Source organism: Garra rufa, chromosome 12 (assembly GCF_049309525.1).
Source record: "Garra rufa chromosome 12, GarRuf1.0, whole genome shotgun sequence".
Lineage (NCBI taxonomy): Eukaryota > Metazoa > Chordata > Actinopteri > Cypriniformes > Cyprinidae > Garra > Garra rufa.
The window spans coordinates 33120478-33144713 of NC_133372.1; the positions used below are offsets into that span (position 1 = coordinate 33120478).

The 24236-nt window shown below is 36.4% G+C and overlaps 1 protein-coding gene across 1 annotated transcript in view; it reads right to left on the bottom strand.

The window, feature by feature from the left end:
• Nucleotides 1-1345: 1345 nt before the first annotated feature.
• Nucleotides 1346-24236, bottom strand: part of col7a1 (collagen, type VII, alpha 1) — a 67659-nt gene continuing 44768 nt past the window's right edge. The window contains exons 87-118 of the mRNA XM_073852564.1: nucleotides 24121-24156; nucleotides 22494-22553; nucleotides 21433-21477; nucleotides 21310-21345; nucleotides 21072-21167; nucleotides 20746-20871; nucleotides 20531-20602; nucleotides 20391-20426; nucleotides 18952-19011; nucleotides 18816-18860; nucleotides 18404-18439; nucleotides 18251-18286; nucleotides 18101-18157; nucleotides 15887-15958; nucleotides 14197-14268; nucleotides 14035-14070; nucleotides 13840-13920; nucleotides 13167-13220; nucleotides 13030-13083; nucleotides 12882-12944; nucleotides 11668-11730; nucleotides 10747-10863; nucleotides 8245-8322; nucleotides 8100-8153; nucleotides 7920-7968; nucleotides 7564-7576; nucleotides 7416-7435; nucleotides 7155-7247; nucleotides 4937-5068; nucleotides 4788-4850; nucleotides 3229-3402; nucleotides 1346-2304 (exon numbers count right to left, since the gene is read on the bottom strand). Coding sequence (XP_073708665.1) covers nucleotides 3233-3402; nucleotides 4788-4850; nucleotides 4937-5068; nucleotides 7155-7247; nucleotides 7416-7435; nucleotides 7564-7576; nucleotides 7920-7968; nucleotides 8100-8153; nucleotides 8245-8322; nucleotides 10747-10863; nucleotides 11668-11730; nucleotides 12882-12944; nucleotides 13030-13083; nucleotides 13167-13220; nucleotides 13840-13920; nucleotides 14035-14070; nucleotides 14197-14268; nucleotides 15887-15958; nucleotides 18101-18157; nucleotides 18251-18286; nucleotides 18404-18439; nucleotides 18816-18860; nucleotides 18952-19011; nucleotides 20391-20426; nucleotides 20531-20602; nucleotides 20746-20871; nucleotides 21072-21167; nucleotides 21310-21345; nucleotides 21433-21477; nucleotides 22494-22553; nucleotides 24121-24156 — 2025 coding nt within the window. The 3' untranslated portion in view covers nucleotides 1346-2304; nucleotides 3229-3232. The remainder of the gene's footprint in view (nucleotides 2305-3228; nucleotides 3403-4787; nucleotides 4851-4936; nucleotides 5069-7154; nucleotides 7248-7415; nucleotides 7436-7563; nucleotides 7577-7919; nucleotides 7969-8099; nucleotides 8154-8244; nucleotides 8323-10746; nucleotides 10864-11667; nucleotides 11731-12881; nucleotides 12945-13029; nucleotides 13084-13166; nucleotides 13221-13839; nucleotides 13921-14034; nucleotides 14071-14196; nucleotides 14269-15886; nucleotides 15959-18100; nucleotides 18158-18250; nucleotides 18287-18403; nucleotides 18440-18815; nucleotides 18861-18951; nucleotides 19012-20390; nucleotides 20427-20530; nucleotides 20603-20745; nucleotides 20872-21071; nucleotides 21168-21309; nucleotides 21346-21432; nucleotides 21478-22493; nucleotides 22554-24120; nucleotides 24157-24236) is intronic.

Below are 24236 nucleotides of genomic sequence, written 5' to 3' on the forward strand. Positions count from 1 at the left end.
ATAGGAAACAGTATCAACGCCCCCTTTGCTATTGCATTTTACTTACAGTTTGCAATGCAGCTGCAGTCAGATATAGTAACGCTTCATCTTTTAACAAATGCTTCTTTGTGAACTCTCCATGACACGTGTCTCGTTTATAAAAAACTAAATGCTTCAATCAATCCTCAGACTTAACCGAGATCCCATTAAAAATAAACAATCCACTTGTTTCTTACGCTGGGATCCTTCTGATATCTGTACAAAGACGTTAATGAGCTGTTTAAACCAAACACGTCAAAGCGAACATTCTTTTAATCTATTTATCCAATTGACAACCTATGGGGCCCATGGTGAGAAAATTTGTCGATCCTTTGCTCTGGAGGCAGAGTTTATCCGAATGTGCCACTGTGATGTCATCTTGCACCTCATATCCAAACAAGCCATTTTTTAGCTCTTTTTAAATAAATGCTTTCTTTATAATGACGAGGACATTTTAAGCTATGTTTTAATGGTACAAAGACCTCTTATATACCAAAAGATCCAGGCAAATGTCATGACCCCACATTACTTCTTTCAGTGCCGATTCTTTGTAATAATTTGTGAAATTTCCAAGGAATTTGTAAATGAAAATGTTTTTTTTTTCAGTGTATACATGTTTCAAGCTCAGCACAATAATGAAAGGGCAAACTGTGTTTCAATGTCGAAATCAATGTCACCCAATCTTTCAAAATGCAATTAACATACACCTTCCTTCCCAAGGATATTTAGTAGATATGGAAAGGGCAATTTAAAAGGCATATGCGGTGATCTGAGATGAATGAGGAATGCATTCACATGAAAGCTAATTTTTCCAAATATTCACTGCACTCGAGGCTTGATTAAAACATGATATAGATTAAGACATGGTTGACCTCTAGAGCACCACAGTGAATTTGACGCACAGTTGTCACTGACTGACATTACAATAAACTCATTAAAAGGCACAGTGATGGGCTCATCTGAAGAATGAACAGAATAAAAATATAGACTGGCACTCAAACAATGTTATTAAGCAGGCATGAGAATATAAAACAAAGTAACCAAACAGATGGACTGGCTAAAATGCAGTCAATGAATAAATATGAGTAGAAATGAATATGAAAACAGTGTTTGAGTGACAGCCCTGGAGGAGTAGTAATGACTGTATGTTGGCATCTTAACAAGATGGTCCAGAGTCATTACTGAATCATCAGACGTGTGACTAGGATTGATGCGCAAACAAACCCCCTACCCCACCCGCCTCCCAAAAAGACAACATAACATTAAAGACAGAATAAAAAGACTATGTAGTTCAGGTTGAAATAAACTAGTCAAATGTACATGCACTTGTTGTTGCACTTGTTAATATTCATTGTTAAAATGAGAGACTTGTTCATCACATTTAAATTGACATTTTCTCTTGTTTCATGTTTCTTTTTTCCCTTATACATTTCAATGTTTATTCCAAGCAAATACTGAACACATGAAGAAAAGATCACTTTACAATGTATGAATGTATATTTGAAAAATGAGTACTTTTATGTGCTATTACAACCGGCAGATGGAGTGTCTTGTGCAAAGAAAACTGTAAATTGCTCCAACATCACTTAAAATGAACAGGACTGTAGAATCCTTATACTATAATGGAAATAAACACTGAATATAACGAACGGAATACATGAAAATATTAAAAATCAGTCAACAATATAAAAATATCTTTAAAAATAGCACCGTTTGTCCAAGTAAACATGCAACATCTGATAATACAAGAACATTCATTCTCATTTTCAAGCAGATAAAAATACAGATCTACATTTACAGTACAATTTTGTACAGCATAGACTCATTCTACGAACAAGTCTAAGATGAATTTGGTAAGAATATTACAATGTGTGTTCTAGTTTCTGTTCTTAGCACCTGAGAAAATGTCAGTGGGTGTAAATAAGCGACATCAAGGATTAAGTGAGAAATGAAAGATAATGTGGGATGCTGCTACTGACTGGACTAATGTACATGTGTTAAAGCAATGCAGTATGCGTGTTTGTATATAACAATGTATGTAGAATCCAGATTGACAACAGATGTTTGGCAGCTCAACAGACAAAATAAATAAACAAGGAAAACCTTAAAGGTCTGATCAACATTTAAAATTTGCTTGTCCCGTTGAGGAAAAGGTGTTGACATCAATCTTTACCTTGATCTCTTGTGCATGATGGCAGTGTTCAACACTGAGGTTTAGGTTTTTTTATGTTGCCGACGCGATCCTCTATTTACAGTCAACTCTTGTCTTCAAGCTAAAACACAATTCTGTAACATAGAATAGATGGCACTGTGTGAGTTATACAATAGAGATAGATATATACAGTTGAAGTTGAAAGTTTACATACACCTTGCAGAATCTGCAAAATGACCTAAATAAGATATTTCACATAAAAGACATTCAGATATAGTCCACAAAGGAAATGACAGTTAAATTTATAGAAATGACCCTGTTCAGAAATTTACATCATTCTTTATACTGTGTTGTTCCTTGTTTGTCCTGAACAGTTAAACTGCCTGCTGTCAAGTCCCACGAATTCTTTGGTTTTTCAGCATTTTTGTGTATTTGAACTCTTTCCAACAATGACCGTATGATTTTGAGATCGATCTTTTCAAACTAAGGACAAGAGACTCATATGCCACTATCACAGAAGGCTCAAATGCAAACTGAGGCTCCAGAAGGAAACATGATGTGTTAAGAGCTGGGGGGTGAAAACTTTGAATTTGAAGATCAGGTTAAATTTAACTTATTTTGTCTTCTGGAGAACATTATCTTCTGTAGCTTCTGAAGGGCAGAAATAAATGAAAAAAAAAATGATATTTATGCAAAATCAGAAAAATGTACACACCCTCATTCCGTTCAAAAGTTTACACCCTTAGCTCTTAATGCATATGTTTTTTCTTCTGGAGCATCAGTGAGCATTTGAACCTTCTGTAATTGTTGCATATGAGTCCCTTAGTTGTCCTCAGTGTAAAAAGATGGATCTCAAAATCATACAGTCATTGTTGGAAAGGTTTTAAATACATCAAAATGTTGAAAAACCAAAGAATTAGTGTAACCTGAAGAACATTAACATTTTGCAGAGTATGTAAACGTTTGACTTTTGACAACTGTATGAATAGATACAGTGCAAAAATCACATCTTTACACATCCATTTAGAAAAATGCATTAATGCACTGTGTTAATGTACCTTCTTACTGTTGTAGACAGAGTTTCTCACATTCTTCCTTCTGTAAAAAGCGGTTAGCGTTTCCTCCACAGCCACTGTAGATAAAAGGTCTACAGACGGCCACGTCAGAGTTAAAGTACCAACGCAGAGTAAAGTGGGAACAATTACCCTCTTCCATTGGCAAGATGCAGGACTCTAAAAACACACATTATAGAAAAATAATTAAATGGCTGAATGGTAAAGGACACTCACCAATCATTTTGTTCCACAGAATACAATACTATTTAAAACCTCTACAGTATACTGAATTACTGCACCCGAACAATATGGCAAAAGACATTGCTGAAATTCACAAATGCACACAAGGCAGATTCAACTTTTAAAGTTGTCATTATGGCATCTCTCTATAGTTCAGAGTGCCGCAGAGATCTGTAGAAATGTCCAGCTATTTTCTGTGGTGGGACAGCTGCTTACAATCTCATACTCAGAGCTGTCATACAGATGAGTCAGCGGGTTGACAGCATGCAGAAGATACACAGAGAAACAACAGGAAGAGAGCACAGCAAAGAACAATAGTATGCGGCAATTACAGAGAACAAAATTATGATAATCCATCATCACAGAGTTTTGTTAAGGGTTTGAAAACAAGGACATCAACAAAAGTTTAATTCATTCCTACAGATAGCATTTTTAAAGGATTAGTTCATTCCAGAATAGAAATTTCCTGATTAAAATTGATTCACCCCTATGTCATCAAAGATATTCATGTTTTTCTTTCTTTAGTTCAAAAGAAATTAAGGTTTTTGAGGAAAACATTCCAGGATTTTTCTCCATATAGTGGACTTCAATGGGGATCAGTGGGTTGAAGGTCCAAATTGGAGTTTCAACGCAGCTTCAAAGGGCTCTACACGATCCCAGCTGAGGAATAAGGGTCTTATCTAGTGAAACGATCTGTCATTTTATTGAAAAAAAAAAATCCTGAAAAAAAAAAGTATATACTTTTTAACTACAAATGCTCATCGTGCAATAGCTTGACCTCATGCATAACGTAGGTGGAAGTACCGACCCAGTGTTTACAAAGCAAATGTGCAAAGAAAGTCAAACCGCCTTTACAAAAAAGGTAAAACAGCGATGTCAAACAATTTTGAAGTTGGAGGAAAAGTTTTTCGCCTGATCGTTTCGCTAAGTAAGACACCTATTCTACGGCTGGGATTGTGTAGAGCCCTTTGAGGCTGCACTGAAACTGCAATTTGGCCCCTCAACCCATTGAAGTCTACAATATGGAGAACAATACTGGAATGTTTTTTTTTTCAAAAACCTTAATTTCTTTTTGACTGAGGAAAGAAAGACATGGACATCTTGGATGACACAGGGTTAGTACATTATCAGGAAATAAACTAATCCTTTAAGAATGTTTCCAACAAGACATGGAAATGCAGTGAAAATGTGGAGAATAAAATCTGCACCATCAACAGTGTTATTTCCACAGTAACCATATAGCCAGGCTCCAACATACTCATGCGAAAAGATGACTCAGTGGAGTCTTTAATCTCCATGATGAATCAGGAGTGGTGGCTTACCTTCACCTTTCACCTCAAATTTTGTCCTTTCAGCTTTTACTGAATCAAAGGAGACAGTTTGACCTGCCAAAATGTCCATACATTATACTACGTCTGCACACACGGCTACAAACAAACTGTTTTTCTACAGGGGAAAAAAATGCACATACCCTGGCTGTTATTGACAGTGGTGTCATAGTCAGCAGTCTCCACCATTGGAGCATCATCATCATAGGTCTCTATAGAGTAAATGTGCTCGTAGTCCGGATCATTTGTGTTCATCACAACACGCAGCTTTTGACCTGCAAAAAAACCAAGCGTGCATGGATGCACAAAGAAAGAAATGTGAGGGCTACTGGAAAAAAGAGTTTTGAATGCTGGGATATCATACTTTGAAAGCTATTGATGTACATGTGCAACTGGATAATGTTAAATACAAGCATGTATTTAACATATCCCTCTTATGTTTAAAGGTTAAGTTTACTTCCAGAACAAACAATTACAGATAATGTACTCACCCCCTTGTCATCTAAGATGTTCATGTCTTTCTTTTTTCAGTCGTAAAGAAATTGTTTTTTGAAAAAAATATTTCAGGAATTTTCTCCATATAGTGGACTTCTATGGTGCCCCAGAGTTTGAACTTCCAAAATGCAGTTTAAATGCAGTTTCAAAGGGCTCTAAACGATCCCAGCTGAGGAAGAAGGGTGTTATCTTATCTAGCGAAACGATCAGTAATTTTCTTAAAAAATCAATATTTATACACTTTTTAGCCACAAATGCTCATCTTGTCTAGCTCTGCAATGCACATGCGTACTCTGTGCGCTCCGTTCAATACAGTTAGGGTATGTCGAAAAACTCTCATCTCATTTTTTCCTTCAACTTCAAAATCACCCTACATTGCTGCAGAAGTACCGACCAAGTGTTTACATAGTGAATGTGCAAAGAAGATCAAACGCCATTCACAAAAAAAGGTAAAACAGCGATGTAGGGCGATTTTGAAGTTGGAGGAGAAAATGAGATAGGAGTTTTTCAACATACCCTAACTGTATTGAATGCATGCGCATCACAGAGCTAGACAAGATGGGGCATTTGTGGTCAAAAAGTGTATAGTATTCATTTATTTAGGAAAATGGACAATTTTGCTAAGACCCTTATTGCTTGGCTGGGAGTGTTTAAAGCGAAGCTGCATTTAAACTGCATTTTGAAAGTTCAAACTCACAAACATTGTTGAAGTCCACTATATGGAGAAAGTTCCTGAAATGTTTTCCTTAAAAAACAATTTCTTTACGACTGAAGAAAGAAAGACATGAACATCTTGGATGACAAGGGGGTGAGTACATTATCTTTAATTTTTTTGTTATGGAAGTGAACTAATCCTTTAAGGCAGAAACATAGTTTCTGTTTAAAGAGGTAGTTTAAAGAGAAAAAATTTAATTCTGCCATCATTTACTCAGCCTTGTTTCAATCTTGTATGACTTACTTCTTTCCACAAAACATGATATTGAGATGTTCTGTAAATGCTGACAAAAAGTTAAAAAGAACAGCATTTATTCAAAATAGAAGTCTTTACTATCACTTTTTATCAATTTAACTCGCCCTATAAAATTATTAATTTTCTTCAAACAAAGAAAGAAAGAAAATAGTTACTCACCCTAAACTTAGGATTGTAGTGTATATTTTTTTACCAAAGATTTGATGCTGTTCTTTAAATTTTTAACATCAAAAAATCCTGAAAAATCAGGTATCACAGGTTCCAAAAAAATTATAATATAAAATATTAAGCAGCACAACTGTTTCCAACAATTGATAATAAATCAGCATATTAAAATGATTTCTGAAGGATCATTTGACACTGAAAATTCATCTTTGCGTCACAGGAATAAATGAAAAAATATATAAAAATAGAAAACCACTACTTTAAATTGCAATAATATTTCACAATAGTACTGTTTTTTCTGTATTTTTAATCAAATAAATACAGCCCTGATGAGCAGAAAAGACCTCTTTAAAAAACATAAAAAATCTTACTGATCCCAAACTTTTGAACAGCAGTGTATGTAAGACAACACATTAAAAAGTGTACTTCTTCAAAGCACAACAGAAAAAATGCTATGGACAGTATGCCACAAGTGCACATTCAATGCAATTAAGCACACTTTTCATTTTCACAAGTGCAAGATATTAGTTAAATCATTCTTCAACATATCTTTTGTGATCCATGTATGAGTAAATGAGTAAATGATGACAGAATTTGTATTTTTGGGTGAATTGTTTCTTTAAACTAGCCCTTTCAAGAGTCATAAATAGAAGAAAGAGTGACAGGAGTTTTCAGTTTAGAAGAAAGCAGGATAATCAGAGAATGAAGGATGAGCTGAGGATAGGACTCACCCTCCTCCTCCCCTCGGTTTAGTGAGCGTTCAGGGGACGTGGAGGAGCTTCGGTAAGTCTGCACTTCTACAGTTTTCTGAACTTCCTGAACACCTGAGAACACGCCCATAACGAATCACACAAACGCAAGACAGTAAAACCCATCAGTGAACACACTCACACAGGCATCCATGTGTGTAAAGATGTACTCAAATTTCATGCACTACATCAACAATTTAGCATGCACAAAAAACCCCAGAGTTTAGCCATGTGGACACACACCAGAAATTCTCACGAACATACTCAACAACAAGGTTTATACAGACTGAGATCACACAAGCCTACTGTTAGTGTACTGTGTGCACATGATTTGCTGATGCAATGATAGGAAAATGTCTAATGGCTATATTGAGGCTATATAAGTCATAACTTACCTCCACAAGCTTAGGGAAAAAGAGAGAAAGAGAGACAAGTGAATTCAAGGACACAGAAGAGAAATTAAAATCAATCAGCAATTGCAAACCATTTTACTTCTATATAATGTATTTCTAAGTGAAAAAAGGTTGATTTTATTCCAATTTTTAATTTATTCATACTGTTCCGTTTGACATTGTTGCCAGACCATAAATCGAGTTTGCTATTCATGTGGAGGACAGTAGTTTTTAAAACACTGTCTAAATGCTGTAGTGGATTAGTTTGATTTCATGACTTTTAAACGTGAAACAATCATTGATGATGATAAAAAAAATTGTTGCAGTAAGAGATAAATGACGATTATCCACTCACCACAATGAAGGTTCATCTCACTTCGAACATAAGTTCGAATCTCATCCTCCTTTAAGAGTAAAGAGAGATGCAAGCAGTCCTTGTGTCATTGTTACTTATCTTAAGACTCGAGCAGCAGGATAAAATATGCATGATGACATTACAATAAATCATGAAATACAAATGTCTATTTGTTCTGACCGTCATGCCTGGTTCTCCTCTGTCTCCTTTAGGTCCATCAGAGCCAATCTCACCCTGATACAAAAACACAAAGAGACACATTTAGTGATAACAGATGTACAGTATGGAGAGAAAATGCAGAGGACAAGTAGGTGTATAGAGTTACCTGTTCTCCTCGTTCTCCTGGGATCCCAGGGATGCCACGTGGGCCAACCATAGCAGGGCCTGGAGGACCTCTTTCTCCCTACAATAAATATTCAATAGCTCACATATGATGAACTAACCATGGTTACTTGTGCATATGAATCATAGTTTCCTGAAGTGCTATTCAGGCACAGCACTGCACTGCTGATGATTCTGCTGCTCTAAATCAATACAAACCATATCACAGCAAAAAGTAAAATAAAAAATGAAATAAGACTAATGAATCTGTCAAATTAATTGACAAATCAGTCTGAAAAGAACAGAGTAAATGGTCTGAATCATAGACTAAATTGGTACGACAACTCACATCCTCAGTGAATCGGCTCTGATTACTCACTTGTTCGCTGAACCACAGGTTATGACACAAAATAAGCCCAGAGCATTCCTGTGCTATGTGTATTTTTTTGAAAATGTAGAAAATTCACATTCATAAGGTTAGTGAAAGTTTAATTACTTGCTGGTTGTCCATATGGCAGCGTTACTTATGAGATACTCAGTAAGTTTACATGGACAACAATATTCTGATTTTAACGCGATTAAGACAATACTCTGATTAAGAAGCAACCATGTAAACTAATATGTTTGATTAATTTAATCCGACTAAAGTCATAATCGGAGTAAACACAAATCGAATTAAGACAGGTGGAGTATTCCTATTTTAGTCGCATTATGGAAGACATGTACACACCTTAATCACACTATTCCCCTTGTGTAGGACTTTTTGCACATTTTGCGACAGGATACACATTAATGCTGCGTTCCAGGCAGGTTTTTGAGCTCGTAAATCACCACTTCAAACCACAACTAAATGGCTTAAGCGCATTTATCATTTTTATATTATTAATAATTTGATTGCAACGTTATATTGCCCTAAACTCTATTTTTCCACCGTGTGCCACTTGCATAAAAACCACAACCCTAGAGACTGATATTGTTGTTTCTCGGGCTATGTTACGGCAGAACTCGGAACTTTGATCTAGTACGAGTTCACGGGTGGGAATTCACGGCTTTGACTGCCTTTCCAGTGCACTTTCAGGGGTAGAAGTTTGGAAAAACACGGGTAACGGGTTGCCTGGAACGCGGCATAACTCTCTCAGTTGGTCGCACGTGCATATGCTTTGGTTTCTTTTTTATTTATTTATTTTTTGCTACAACATGGGATTAATCAATGCTCATTGCTGATAAATATTTTGTCTGTTATCATAATTTATAGTTTATGGTAACATAGTTAACATTCAACCCGTTCTTTTTCATTAGTATTATTTGTGATTTTAATTTTGTGAACGGGATTTCCGCTATTGGAATGTCTTGGGATGCTTTTCACTTTTACTTTTGAATTCATGATCTTGGTTTTGCTTACATATATAGGCTACTCCAATTTTAAGATTAAAACAAACTCCTAAAAGATGGATTTGTTATTTTTAATTAAACAGCACAACAAGAATAAAACAAAACTAGCTTATATAGCATTTATTAACAAAAACTAATAAGACGAGGCATGGACTCCATCACATGCTGTGTTATATGCCGACTAAAAAAATTAATACAGGGCGCGCAAAGACTGAGCAAGCAAATTTCTTAATAAAAATAAAAGAAAGCCTCTAAAGCGTAATGTGAGGTAAACGGCAAAGATAACAGGGTTTTCAAAATGAAAACAAACAAAAAAGTAAAACTAAACTGGCTTTCGGTGACCGTGCTTGCGTGATTTTTATTTTTTATTTTTTCCTTAAAACTGACTGGCTCTGAAACTCTCACTGTAGAGCAGACGCTTTGGAGCAGAACAGCATGCACTCGCACAAATGTGACCACGGCAAATTTTAACTCACATATTCTCAAAAATGTGTTGCATATGTCAGAGCCACTCCAAGCTTTTGTAAAATTAAAACGGAAACATTTAAAAGTCTGTAACAAAGATGAACTGATAGCGTTGCGTGTCGACGTAATGATGTCATTAATCGATCTATGTACTATAACATGTACAACGGGAACATGAAAGGAATATTCTAAAAGCAACTCATGTAAACACCTTAATCATATTATTGTCTTATTCAGAATAAGGTCATTAATTAGATTACTGGTGTCCATGTAAACGTAGTCACTGTTATATAAATACATCTGCATCAGAGTTTTGGTTTAACTTAAAAACCTGTTATTATTTTAAAAAGCATGTTGTGTGCTCCAATGTCAATGACACCCCTTCTGCTAATCTTCAAATTAATGTAAAAACAACATAAACACAGTATATCGTAACATTTGATATTTTATATCTTTTTCATGACTAAAGGCGAGTATCACTGATAACAATACTACTGATGTCTCTAGGAAATTGAGTATATTACAGTGTAATTGAGAGCTATCAATTCCAACATTTATTAGACTTAAAAAAATATCAACTTCTAATTTAATTGAACTTAAAACAATCTTCACATAACACATATACAGTACTATAAAGTAAGTTTGATACCTTTTGTCCTTGCAGGCCTTCTGGACCTTTACCTCCAGCAGGTCCTTGAGGACCTGTTAGACCAGGAGGTCCATCCACTCCTCTTGGACCAGGAGAGCCAGGGATACCAGCTTGCCCCTTAAGAAAGCAAAAGGAAGATGTTTTAAAGTGGTCAGCGGATGCAAAATTCAAAACATAAATGTGTGTTGGCAGTGTGTGTACACAACCACCCTATAATGCTAAAAATCCACCCAGTGCTTTTAATTGAAAAAACTCCCAATCATAATCATCACTTTCTCAGATCAGGCTGTTCTGAGATTCCTGGCAGAATGACGTAGTTCTGCACATAAGCATTTATTGACGCCATTGTTTTAACGCCGGAGCAGGAGTAGACAAGAATGTCTCCAAAGTGATTGAGGTGTATTGTTGTTGGATGTAATAATAAACATAGTAGTCGTCATTTACTCCCGACATCCGAGCCGCTGAAGATTACTTTTTTGAAGGGAATGCCGCAGATCTGCCTAAATGTGTCTATGTTAGTGCAAATCATGCGTGATCCAGCTTCACCTACAGAAGAAGTGAGTATAAGTTTTTCTTATAAATCTTTGCAAATCGACTTTCCTAATAATGTGCTAGTTTACTCTCTTTTCATCACCCCACAGAAGAGAGGGGTGGGGTGAGCAGAGCTCATTAGCATTTAAAGGGACATGAACCGAAACAGAGCTGTTTTTGACAAGGTAAAAAGGGTGTTGTTTTACACTACCACTGAGAAATTTTAACCAAAGTATGGTATAGACTTTTCATTAAGACCCTAAAGAATCAGCTTGTGGAAAATGGACATCGGATGACACCTTTAAGGTGGAACATTTGATAAGACTCTTTACTGAGATCAGCAGTGTTGGGCTTAAAAAGCAGGGGAGCTAAAGGAGTTGGTATACTCACCCGTTCACCTTTCTCTCCTTGTGATCCCTTTGGTCCTGAAACTCCATCAAAGCCTCTGTCACCCTGGGCATCAACAGATGAACATTACATGGTTTGTTTAAAGTTAAGACCTTTGGACCTTTTTTTACTTCTTCTTTGAAATAGGAAGGATTGCAGAGTATGTAGTCCTATGTTGCAGTAAAACTGTTCATTTTGTTGTCCGCTGGCTTATTCACCAATCAATCTTAGGCAACATGTAATTGTTTTAATTATTTACACTACCAGTCAAAAGGTTTTGAACAGTACAGTTTTTATTTTTTTAAAGAAGTATCTTTTGCTCACCAAGCCTGCATTTGTTTGATCCAAAGTACAGCGAAATATTTCTACTACTTAAAATAACTGTTTCATATTTGAATATATTTTAAAATGTAATTTATTCCTGTGATCAAAGCTAAATTTTCAGCATCATTACTCCAGTCTTCAGTGTCACATGATCATTCTAATATGCTAATTTGTTAGAAAGACAAGTAGGTTAGTTTGTTAAAAAACATTTGTGTACATTTTTTCAGGATTCTTCGATGAATAGAAAGACCCAAAATCAGCATTTATCTGAAATAAAAAGCTTTTGTAACATTTCTGTAACAGCTTAGAGTCAGTATAATTTCTTTCTTTTTTTGGGAAAAGAAATTATAGAATTTAATACTTTTATTTAGCAAGAATGCTTTAAATTGATCAAAAGTGATGATAAAGACATTTATATTGTTACAAAAAAATTCTAATTCAGATAAATGCTGTTCTTCTGAATCAAAGAAATCTGAAAAAAATTCTACTCAACTGTTTTCAACATAATGATAATAATTATTATTTTTTTTGAGCAGCAAATCAGAATATTATAATGATTTCTGAAGGATCATGTGACTGGAGTAATGAAAAAAAAAGATTCAGCTTCAGGATAAAAAATCAGAAATCACAGGAATAAATTCTATGTTTAAATATATTTAAATAGAAAACAAAAATAGTTTAATTGTAAAAATGTTTGAAAAATTTTGAAAATTGTACTGTTTTTGCTGTAAGTGAGTGAGCAGAAAAGAAAATCTTATTGTAAATAAATCTATAAACTTTTTTGGTAGTGTATAATAATGTTTAGATGATTTTTTTTTTATGTGTTTAACAGGATATGTTTTATTAATTATTTCAACAAGTACAGTACAGCTGCAAATTACAATTGCTCTTACCTTGACTCCAATAAGTCCCTCCTTTCCTGGACTTCCTGTGACACCTGGAGTCCCGACTTCACCCTGAAATAAAATATGCCATCAAAGCAAGATAACAACAGGAATCATATACATGCCTCAACACATAAATAAATGCATGTGTACAAACCTGCTCTCCTTTCCTCCCTGGCAATCCCGGTCTGCCATTAGTCCCAGTATCCCCCTAAGAACAGACACAATTCTTCACTTCCAGCAAAACATGGCGACACAACAAAAAATTTTCCTCGAGCTCTCCTTATAACTCACCTTGTCTCCCTTTGGTCCACTTGGTCCACATGCTCCCTTGGCGCCTCGATCTCCCTGTAAGCCATTAAAGCTCAGTCAAACTGTCAATCACTCAGTGTTACAGGGAGCAATGACACTAGAGAAAAGCTCCCTGGGAGGGACTATTTAGAAAGAATAAAGCACCATTCATGTGTCAGTCATACACACGAGCACACAAACTCACACACACCCTTCAATTACTGTCTGTCTCATTAGTGACAACAGATAGAGGTCTATCTGGGATGCTGAAGCCAGATAAAAGTTCTTATCTGCTGTGTGAGTTTGCGTGTCTGTGTTGCCGCTGGTTGAAGGGCAGCTAGTACTGTCTGCAGCGGCCCATGTATCCCTGAGAGGAATGATTCATACGCAGGAGTCTTTCATGTGCCTCACTGCACTTGACAAATCAATTTCTCAGCACATGCACGCACACACGCGCACACACATATTCACACACAAAAACTTAATACGGTGGCTCTGAGGTACATATGCAGATGAATGTCAGACACAATGGCCTGGAATCCAGACTGTGGCGGAATTATAAGCAGCGTGATCATCTGGTCTGAAGGGCTACTCAAGGTTACCGATAAAGCTTGCAAGAGTCAGCTTGAGTTTTAATCAAAGAGACAACCATTAAAACACACACACATGCACACACCTTGAGGCCTCGTGAACCTACGGGACCAAACTCTCCCTTCTCTCCTCGCATGCCAGGCAGACCATCTTTACCAGGTGTTCCCTGTAGAGGACAGATAAAAAAAATAAGAAGTAGTCATGGGGAAACGGCTGAGTCTGGGGACTGTATGTGCCAGTCATGCGCTGATGTTATAGGCATATGAATAAGAATACGCACAGCTTCTCCTGGGACACCTGGCTGCCCTGCTTCTCCCTGCAAATGATAAGCAAATATTTGATCAATGTGACGTTCACGCACATGCAAACACTCCCAACTGTATTTAGGTATATGTATTTGCTTATTCTTGCTCATTTGTAAGAAAAGGGAGATTATTTTTACCTTCTGACCACCAGGACCACGGGCTCCTTGGAAGCCAGGGGAACCTCTCTCTCCTGCCTCCCCTCTCAGACCCTGCAAATATGACAGAAAAATCACAAATGAGATCTCTTGAATATCTTTGTCATTCCTCTCAAACAGCATTGAGAATAGAGGGGGAACAAATTGAATCTCTTGCTTCTCAGATTGTTCTGCTAAAGATAAGACCTCAAAATGTCTTCTCTAGAATTTTAGAAGAAATCGCAACGTCTGTGACCAAAAGTAAGAGATTTCAATATACTCAAACATTTCTCATCAGATTCTTTAAAGGAATAGCTCAACCAAAAATGAACATTCTGTCATTAATGCGTCGTGGTACTCTTGTGAGCGCGAGTCAAAGACACGGAAGAGAAGAAATAGTTTAATAAAGCCATTATTTTTGTTTTCTTTGCACACAAAAAGTACTCTCGTAGCTTAATAAAATTAAGGCTGAACCACTGATGTCACATGGACTATTTTATCTATGTCCTTACTATCTTTCTGGGCCTTGAAGGTGTCAGTTCCATTGCTGTCTATGCAGGATCAGAAAGCTCTCGGATTTCATCAAAAATATCTTAATTTCTGTTCAGAAGATGAACAAAGGTCTTACAGGTTTGGAGTAATTAATGACAGAATTGTTATTTTTGGGTTAACTATCCCTTTAAAGACCAAATAGTCTGAGCTAAGCCATCCACATACATTTTATAGCTCTATCCTCTAATTTTTTTCTATATGTCTGACCAGTGCTGGAAAATCAGTCAGAATAAGCAAATTTTCAAAAACGAGTTATTTTCACATTTCACATTAAAATGACTGAGCTACAGCCGTTTAAAGGCAATAGAGTCAGCAGAGCTGAGTTAAAGTTTTCTAAAGATTCCAATGTAAAATCACCAAGGAATGTTGGATATTTTCCTCCAATTCTTTTCTTAATTATAATGACTATATTATTCATTACAATATAGCTATTTTTATCTGTTATTAAAAATAAGAACAAAGATGCAAATAAACAGCAGTTTAATCAAGAGCAGCGATTCCATCTTTAAATGTTTGATTAACATTGGGACAGACGTACTGTAATGCGTGGATCTAGTATACCGTAATGTTACACATCAGATTTTTCCCCAACCATTAACTAAACGTTCATGTAAGACATAACATATAACATTTATGTGAATCTCACCAAGACATGTTTCGCAACAATGTACTTTATATGGATATGTTTAATTACTATTTGGAGCACTGGGATCACTAGAGGGGGGCCTAATGAACTCATTTTTGTGAAAACCTCAAATTCGACATTTTTAACATTTTTTTGCCTGTAGCTCAAATTAGACTGTGCGCATTTCAAATTATTTTGCCAGCACGGGTCACATTTCATTCTCCTGAGCAATTTTATGAGACATCTGAGACAAAGAGCAAACTTTAAAAGAAATTAAAAGAGAATAACCATTTTATTTATGGATGCACCAATATGAAAATTGTGGGTAATAGCAATAAAATTATATTTTTATTCATGTTAACTGACTGACTGATAACTTATAAGCAGTCCATACTATTTAAATATTAAAAAAAGGTCAAATAAGTAGCCCTAAATGCCACAAGTGATTAGAATCACAACATTATATTGTAGTTGTATATTATGTAAAAATAATAAACGAGGAAAAATATTTATTACCTGTTCTCCTGGTGGTCCTTCCTGTCCCTTTGCACCCTTTTCACCCGGGCCACCTTTAGGTCCTCGCTCCCCCTGAGGAGAGCAGCGATCAATGGAACTGATTAGCTTACATCGACCCAATAGATCTGCCTTTATCCTGTTGCTAACTGACTCCTTAACAATCTATAGATCCTGAGGCAGACACATGAATGCTTTATGACCAGTTCTCATAGGCACATGCTCTCAATAGATAAGTAGGCGGCTGCATATATGAAAAAAGAACACATAACCCAAAAAAAATTCTAACAAAAGGTTCCGCAGCTGTTTTTTGTAGTATTAGGTGTCCTTAATAACATACTAATAGTTTACCAAAGTTTGACCACTAGAAAGGTGTCATTTTCAAGATGGCGTCCAAGATGGGCAGAAAACCCTTAAAATATCCTAATTCCTTCATTATTTGACCTAGGCAAGTAATCTTGGTATCTAACCCCATGTTTTCTGGGTCTATAAATCCATTGGACTTGTCTAAATTCCACTACATACTTATGGAATAAATGATTTTGTGAGATTACTGTAAGGTTTTATCTTTGTTTGGGGTGAACCAGAGATGGAAACGATTTAGCCTATGTCATGGAACTTCTACTCAGTACGTGTTTTTGGACACAGACTTGACATTCAATGTAAAAGTTATTGCACCCAAAAATTCCTTAAATTGGAGTTGTATAACTTTGATCATAAACAACTCTGAATTAGCCCGAACAGAGGCCTGTGTGTGAACCCTCTAAAATGGTCACTCATTTCAAATTGCTTTAATATATATTTGTACTTGTAATCAGTTACAGGTGCATCTCAATAAATTAGAGTGTCGTGGAAAAGTTAATTTATTTCGGTAATTCAACTTAAATTGTGAAACTTGTGTATTAAATAAATTCATTGCACACAGACTGAAGTAGTTTAAGTCTTTGGTTCTTTTAATTGTGATGATTTGGCTCACATTTAACAAAACCCCACCAATTCACTACCTCAACAAATTAGAGTACTTCATAAGACCAATAAGGTCTCTTGTTTCTCATTTTCCTCTTGACAATACCCCATAGATTCTCAATGGGGTTCAAGTCTGGTGGGTTTGCTTGCCAGTCAAGCACACCAAACACCATGGTCATTTAACCAACTTCTGGTGCTTTTGACAGTGTGGCAAGTGCCAATCCTGTTGAAAAATGAAATCAGCATCTTTAAAAAGCTGGTCAGCAGAAGGAAGAAGCATGAAGTGCTCTAAAATTTCTTGGTAAACGGGAACAGTGACTTGGTTTTCAAAAAAAACACAGTGGACCAACACCAGCAGATGACATTGCACCCCATGCCTTGTTAAGTTCACCTAAATTCTTGAATCGATTTCGCTTGACAAGCCTCTTAAGGCTGCGATTCTCTCAGTTGGTTGTGCATCTTTTTCTTCCAAACTTTTTCCTTCCACTCAACTTTCTGTTAACATGCTTGGATACAGCACTCTGTGAACAACCAGCTTCTTTGGCAATGAATGTTTTTTGCTTACCCTCCTTGTGAAGGGTGTCAATGATTGTCTTCTGGACAGCTGTCATATCAGCAGTCTTTCCCATGATTGTGTAGCTTAGAGACCACTTTGAAGACTCAGGAAACCTTTGCTGGTGTTTTGAGTTGATTAACTGATTGGCATGTCACCATATTCTAATTTGTGGAGCTAGTGAATTGGTGGGTTTTGGTTAAATGTGAGCCAAATCATCACAATTAAAAGAACCAAAGACTTAAACTACTTCAGTCTGTGTGCATTGAATTTATTTGAGTTTAGTTGAGTTGAATTACTGAAATAAATGAACTTTTCCACAACATTTTAATTTATTGAGATGCACCTGTATCTATTATGCAAATATGCAAATTAAAATATTACATGACCAAAACATGTATCAGGCACCAGTATTCCTGGTCTAGGAGGAATACAAAGGAGTAATGGTCATTTTAAGGACCTGACGGCTGCCATTTTGAAAATGGGGCCTTTCTTGGAGTCAAACTTTGGTAAACTTTTAGTATGTTTTTAAGTACATCTGATACTACTGTAAACCACTGAGAAACCTTTTGTTATATATATTTGCAGCTGTCTAAAGAGACCTTCAGCAATCCAACCTTCATTATTAGCCTTTAATCTTTCATAAAGTGACCCAAAAGCAACACTTGACACAGCTTCATCAAAACCATTTGACTCACGGTTTCTCCTTTCACTCCTTTCTCTCCTGCAGGTCCCCCCACCAGCAGAGTATCTCCCTTAGAGAGTCAAAATCAAACAAAAACATTGAAATGGACCAATCAGAATCAAGTATTCTAGAAAGATGTCTAATAAAGAAAGCAAAAAATTACCTTTTCTCCTTTAACTCCTGAAGGACCTTGTTCGCCCTGTGAGGAATTGGTAGTTTATAAAGTTTAGTTTATACAACGTGCATGTAAAGTTAAGTTTTAAGGAAGGGACAAGTCTGAGACAGACTGTAGCACTTGACAATATGTTATACACACCTTATCTCCTCTGTTTCCTTTGCTGCCAGGAGGACCCTGTCAGTGGGACAGACAGATGAGTAGAGGATAAATCTTATTTTCCTGAGCATTTGTATGCATTTGCAGATAGAAGACGTGCAGCGCTGCAAGAGGCCTTGACTCATAATGGTTTTGAAATTGCAGCGAGTGGGAGACGAACACATCATAGCCCTGAATATAAAGTGTGACGAATACAGTGTGTTCGTACAGCTACCTCTCTGCCTGCATCAGCCTTTCCACATCTAGACGAGGGCTCAGATCAATGACACCCATCAAGAGAGACTGACTGTTACTGCCTGACTGACATCAATATGTGCAGAACACAGGATGTGGTGGGGTACAAAATAATGAGTGAATGCTGAATGTTGTGAACAGAAAGTAGGAGTATATTTACAGTTTGGCCTCTCTCTCCATCTGTTCCAGCCCGACCTTCTTCTCCCTACAAAAATCAGACAGATACACACACCATCATCACAATCTGATACGCATACAAACAAATGAACAAGAGATGGAGTCATTGTGGGCATTACCCGAGGACCTGGGTCTCCTCGCTCTCCTCTTAAACCTGGCACTCCTACACCAATTTCGCCCTGAATGTGGAGGAAAAAGAGAGAAAAAGGGTAATGACTCTGTGCGATGCAGCTCACTTCATTTTTGTCCAATAGAACCTTATTAAAGTGGCTCTGACTGCACAGAGACACGCTGGTTTCAAAGTTTTAGTTTTTTTGCCATGTTCCCAAACATAAATTGGTCTAAAACCACTTTTAATAAATGCTTTTATTTTGTATTTTTCTTTAATTACAAATTATATAATCAGTATAACAAGTTTAGGTAAATGGTTAATCAGCATGAATTTCAGAATGTCTTACTATTTGGTTTATCTCTATTTTGCTTTAGTGACGATATGCACTTGGGCCTAATATGTAGTTGTTTTCAGGTTTAAATGGGGAAAAACCCTGGACCTCAAAACCAGTTTTAAGTAGCACGGATATATTTGTAGCAATAGCCAAAAATACATTGTATGGGTCAAAATTATAGTGTTTTTTTTTAATGCCAACAATCATTAGGATATTAAGTAAAGATCATGTTCCATGAAGATATTTTGTAAATTTCCTACCATAAATATATCAAAACCTAATTTTTGATTAGTAATATGCATTACTAAGAAATTCTGTTGGACAACTTTAAAGGCGATTTTCTCAGTATTTAGATTTTTTGGCACCCTCCAGATTTCAAAATAGTTGTATATCAGCCAAATGTCACAATGCCCTATCCTAAAAAACCATACATCAATGGAAAGCTTATTTATCCAGCTTTCAGATGATGTATAAAACTCAATTAAATAAAAATTGTGACTTTTTTTACCCTTATGAATGGTTTTGTGGACCAGGGTCACATATAACATGCTGAAACACGACTGAACAGCCCTAAAAATATAGAACAAGCCAGGGCTCTACAGTGCTAACATTAGTCACCTTTGTGACCGTAAATGACTGAGATGAAAAAGAATGAGATGCACCGGTGTAACTGAACCGATTGAAGCTCATGAATAAATTAACACTGGGTAGGTGCCAAATGCCAGTAAAAACTGCAAAGACTATGACTGAATTATGTACATTCATAGTCTAACGCACTGCATGCTTCAGAGTAAAACCTCTTTGGGGTTTTCCGCAAAAATTTAATTGTTACTTAATTAAGATAAATTGTTGTAAAAAGAAACTGGTATTTATTTATTTATGTAATTTTGCTGCTGGTCAGAATAACTGAAAATATTTTATTTGTTTTATCAGAAGGTAAACTCCTTTGTCATGGCTCATACAATATTCCTGATTTCTTTTATAAAAGCTCAGTTTTCTCTTGTGCGTGACTTCAACTGTTCCTAAATTTTTGACTGTGCTCTTAAATTTTTTAAATTAGGAGCACAAGTGCTTCTAAAAATTGTAAGCCCTGCAAGCAGCACATCACTTACCTTATCGCCTTTAAGTCCTGGAATGCCTGCAGTACCCTAGAATGAAGATAAAGACATCATTAAATACCACTGAGGAAAGGGCACATTTTAATGCAAATGCTTATTCACAATTATTTGATTTTAACACGTTTGTGACTTACAGGGGGTCCTGGGGGTCCAGCAGCTCCTGGTGTTCCTGGGTTTCCAGCTTTGCCAATGAAACCTTGTAGACCCTTACAAGCACAAAGAGGAATTGTGATCATTGGATGCAGCCAAGTTCAAATGTTTTAACCTATTTCTTTATGTAGTTATAGTAATTCTAAACGTGTTGATTTTAGTGTACATTTGTTTCTGTATGTGCAGTGTCTCCACTAACCCTGTCTCCTGGTGGTCCAGGGGGTCCTGGCTGACCTGCTTCTCCTCTCTGCCCTGCCAGTCCTGGCGTGCCATCCAATCCACGTGGTCCAGGAGAGCCCAGAGGACCTGGTAAACCAGTGTCACCCTACAACAGATTAAAACTTTAATTTAATAAACAAATTGGGTTTTTATATTTCCTGTGGCTGATTATGTAGCTGTTAGGGCATTGCTATATGGTCTATTTGAGGTATAATTCATTTTTTGTCACAGAAACAGACAAAAACAGGGTTAGAGGTCTTTCAGCAACAGTTCAGTAACAACTTCAGAATAAAATTAATCAAATACCTTTAAGCCGACAGGTCCAGGTTGTCCTGGAGGTCCAGGCATTCCCACACCTGCCTCTCCTTTGACTCCTTTAGGCCCAAGGGGTCCTCTCATTCCCTGAAAAATGAATGCGAAAGAGTCTTTTTATGATGCATATATTATAGTTTATTATATTATTATATTATATTATTATATTATTATAGATGAAACAAATGGTGGTGCTGGTAGTTCTGCCTCTGAAGTGTCTGCAGGTACTCACAGTCTCACCAGGTTCTCCAGGATCACCCGCAGCACCCTGTGAGTAAATAACACTTCATATTCCATTTCTACACATTGTACATTGCCTTGTTTGTGGCACTATTCTCATAATAACACTACTCACTCTTTCTCCTTTGATCCCCGCTGGCCCTTTGTCTCCTTTTGAACCCTAAAACACAAAACAGGCACACAAACAAAATCAATATGTGAATTCAGAATTACTTTTACTAATGACATTAAAAGGATTAGGCGCTTTAAAGATTTTCTGATAATTTACTCAGCCCCATATCATCCTAGATGTTAATGTCTTTCTTTCTTCAGTTGAAAAGAAATTACATTTTTTGAGGAAAACATTCCAGGATTTTTCTCCATATAGTGGACTTCAATGGTGCCCAATGGTTAAGGTTCCAAACTGCAGTTTCAATGCAGCTTCAAAGGGCTCTACGCAATCCCATCTGAGGAATAAGGGTCTTATCTAGAGAAATTATCTGTAATTTTTAAAAAAAGTTAAAAATTTATATACTTTTTAACCATAAATGCTCGCCTTGCACGAGCTCGACCTCACGCATTATGCAATCACGCACATGTGACATGCGACAAATGTTTACAATTTTTTTTTTGTTGTAGGTGAAAATGAGATGGAGTTTATCACCCAACCCTACATTTTCAAACCAATGCAGACAGAGAACTAACCGCGTGTGACTTTTCCAACATGATTACATTGCAGAGCAAGTGCAAAATGAGCATTTGTGGTTAGAAAATATATACATTGTTTTTTTTTTTAGAAAATGACTGGTTGTTTCGCTACATAAGACCCTTATTCCTCATCTGGGATTGTGTAGAGCCTTTTGAAGCTGCATTGAAACTGCAATTTGGACTTTCAACCCATTGAGCACCACTGAAGTCCACTATATGGAGAAAAAACCTGGAATATTTTCCTCAAAAACCTTCATTTCTTTTCGACCGAAGAAAGAAAGACATGAACATCTTGGATGACATAGGGGTAAGTAAATTATCAGAATTTTTTTATTCTGGAAGTGAACTAATCTTTTAATGATAAAGCATGCATGATGATAAATATGACAGCAAACTGGGAACAAATAATGGTACATAATAAACCTCAGAAATGTAATAGAATGTATTGGACAGAAGCTCAAATACATAAGCGAAATGAGTAAGACTCACCTGTAATCCAGGAAGGCCTCTTTCTCCAGCGGTACCCGGCAATGTCACACCAGGAGGACCCTTAAACAATCATGAGCATATATGAGTTAATAATGTGGTATAATCACGTCAGAAACAACAAATCTATGGCCCATTATCTACAATCTATGTCATGGCGCAGTGCAGCTAAGCCATCCATTTCCCTCAGGAGAATTGGTACTGTACCAAATGGATGGATGCATTGACTGCCTGTGCGCTTCAGTCCTCTTTATTCCGTTCATGTATTTTCAGGAAATACTGCACATTTCTGAGAACATGCTGTACATATTTTCAGATATTATAAAGATTCCCTCATAGGTAAAACTGTGGATGGCATCTATTGACAGATTAGCTACTCCTGGAAGTATTCAGCTGTACAGTGAAAGCTGGTGAAGGATTTTGCCTGTGGCATTTAATGTGCAACGGGCCACAATAGTTTACTTCCCTGTCCCTGTCCTGTCATACTTTTGTCGATAAATGTGGTAAATATATATATGGAGCACATCAGTGCCAGTATCTAAATAAACTCACACAATAAGGCACAATTACACAGGATTTGCGTCAGACAGCTGGGAGAATGCAAAAAAAAAAGCGGGTCATAAAGTTTGCACATAAAGTTTACTCACTGTATCAGTTTTTTAAGGTTTAAAGTACAGCTACACACAGCTAAATTTATTAACTAGACACAGAAAGGCACATTAAATGATTGTTAAAACTTAGTAGCATGCTGTCAATGATCACAGACAAGGGTTTGAATCACATATGAATCGCGATTCAGTCAAAATTCAAAAATTGATTTTCTTGAATAGTGATTACAAATTAAAAAATCCTGAATTGATTTTAATTGAATCATGACCCCAATAATTGATATGAAACTAATTGTGAGGTACCTAAACATTTCCACCCCTAATTTCTAGTAATGCACTTAGAATTCTATAAAGCAAGGCATTCAAAAGCAGAAATAGGCAGCTTGAATTTTTGTTAAAGGGTTATTATTAATTCTTCTGAACATGAATGTGTGTTAATTATTTGATATGTTGTCTAAATAAAGCATTTGAGGTGGGCCTACTGTTGTAGGTGGATAAACAGAATTAAAAAAAAAAAAAATCTGGCATCACTGCATGTATTTTGTGGAAATAAGCATTATTACTGGCTTTACATAGTTTGTGTTGTGAAACACATTAAACCTTGTTGTGTTGGCAAACAATTTGGTTAGCAAACACAAAAAAAACAAGAAGTTAACACAACTAGATGGAAAATACTTAGAGATTGTCAAAAAAAAATGTCTAGACTTAGTATGTAAATACATACCTGAGGATCAAGGAAAGCTTTTTATCCTTTAAGTCATAAAATATTAGATTAAAGTCAAATAAAATAAAGCCTCTCTACTTGGATTGAACAAATTAAAGTCTGTGGCTTACTTCAATACTTTGTGCTCCTCCTCAGTTGGCATTTGAGTATGACAACACTGAGAGAAGATCTATTGAAGCGCTCGCGTACATGGCGCTCTAACATTACGTTTGCTTCAAATGAGATTATCTGTCATGCAGGTGAGACAGGTTGATCTTCACACAGTGTTCGCTATGATGTAACCATGGCAACAACTCACCATCTCACCCTTCGTTCCAGGGGGTCCGGCGACAGACTGCAGAACACAGTGGAAATAAAGGCAGAGAGATAAATTGAGCATGCTGGGAATTAAAAGCATAGTGTCAATCAAGCTAC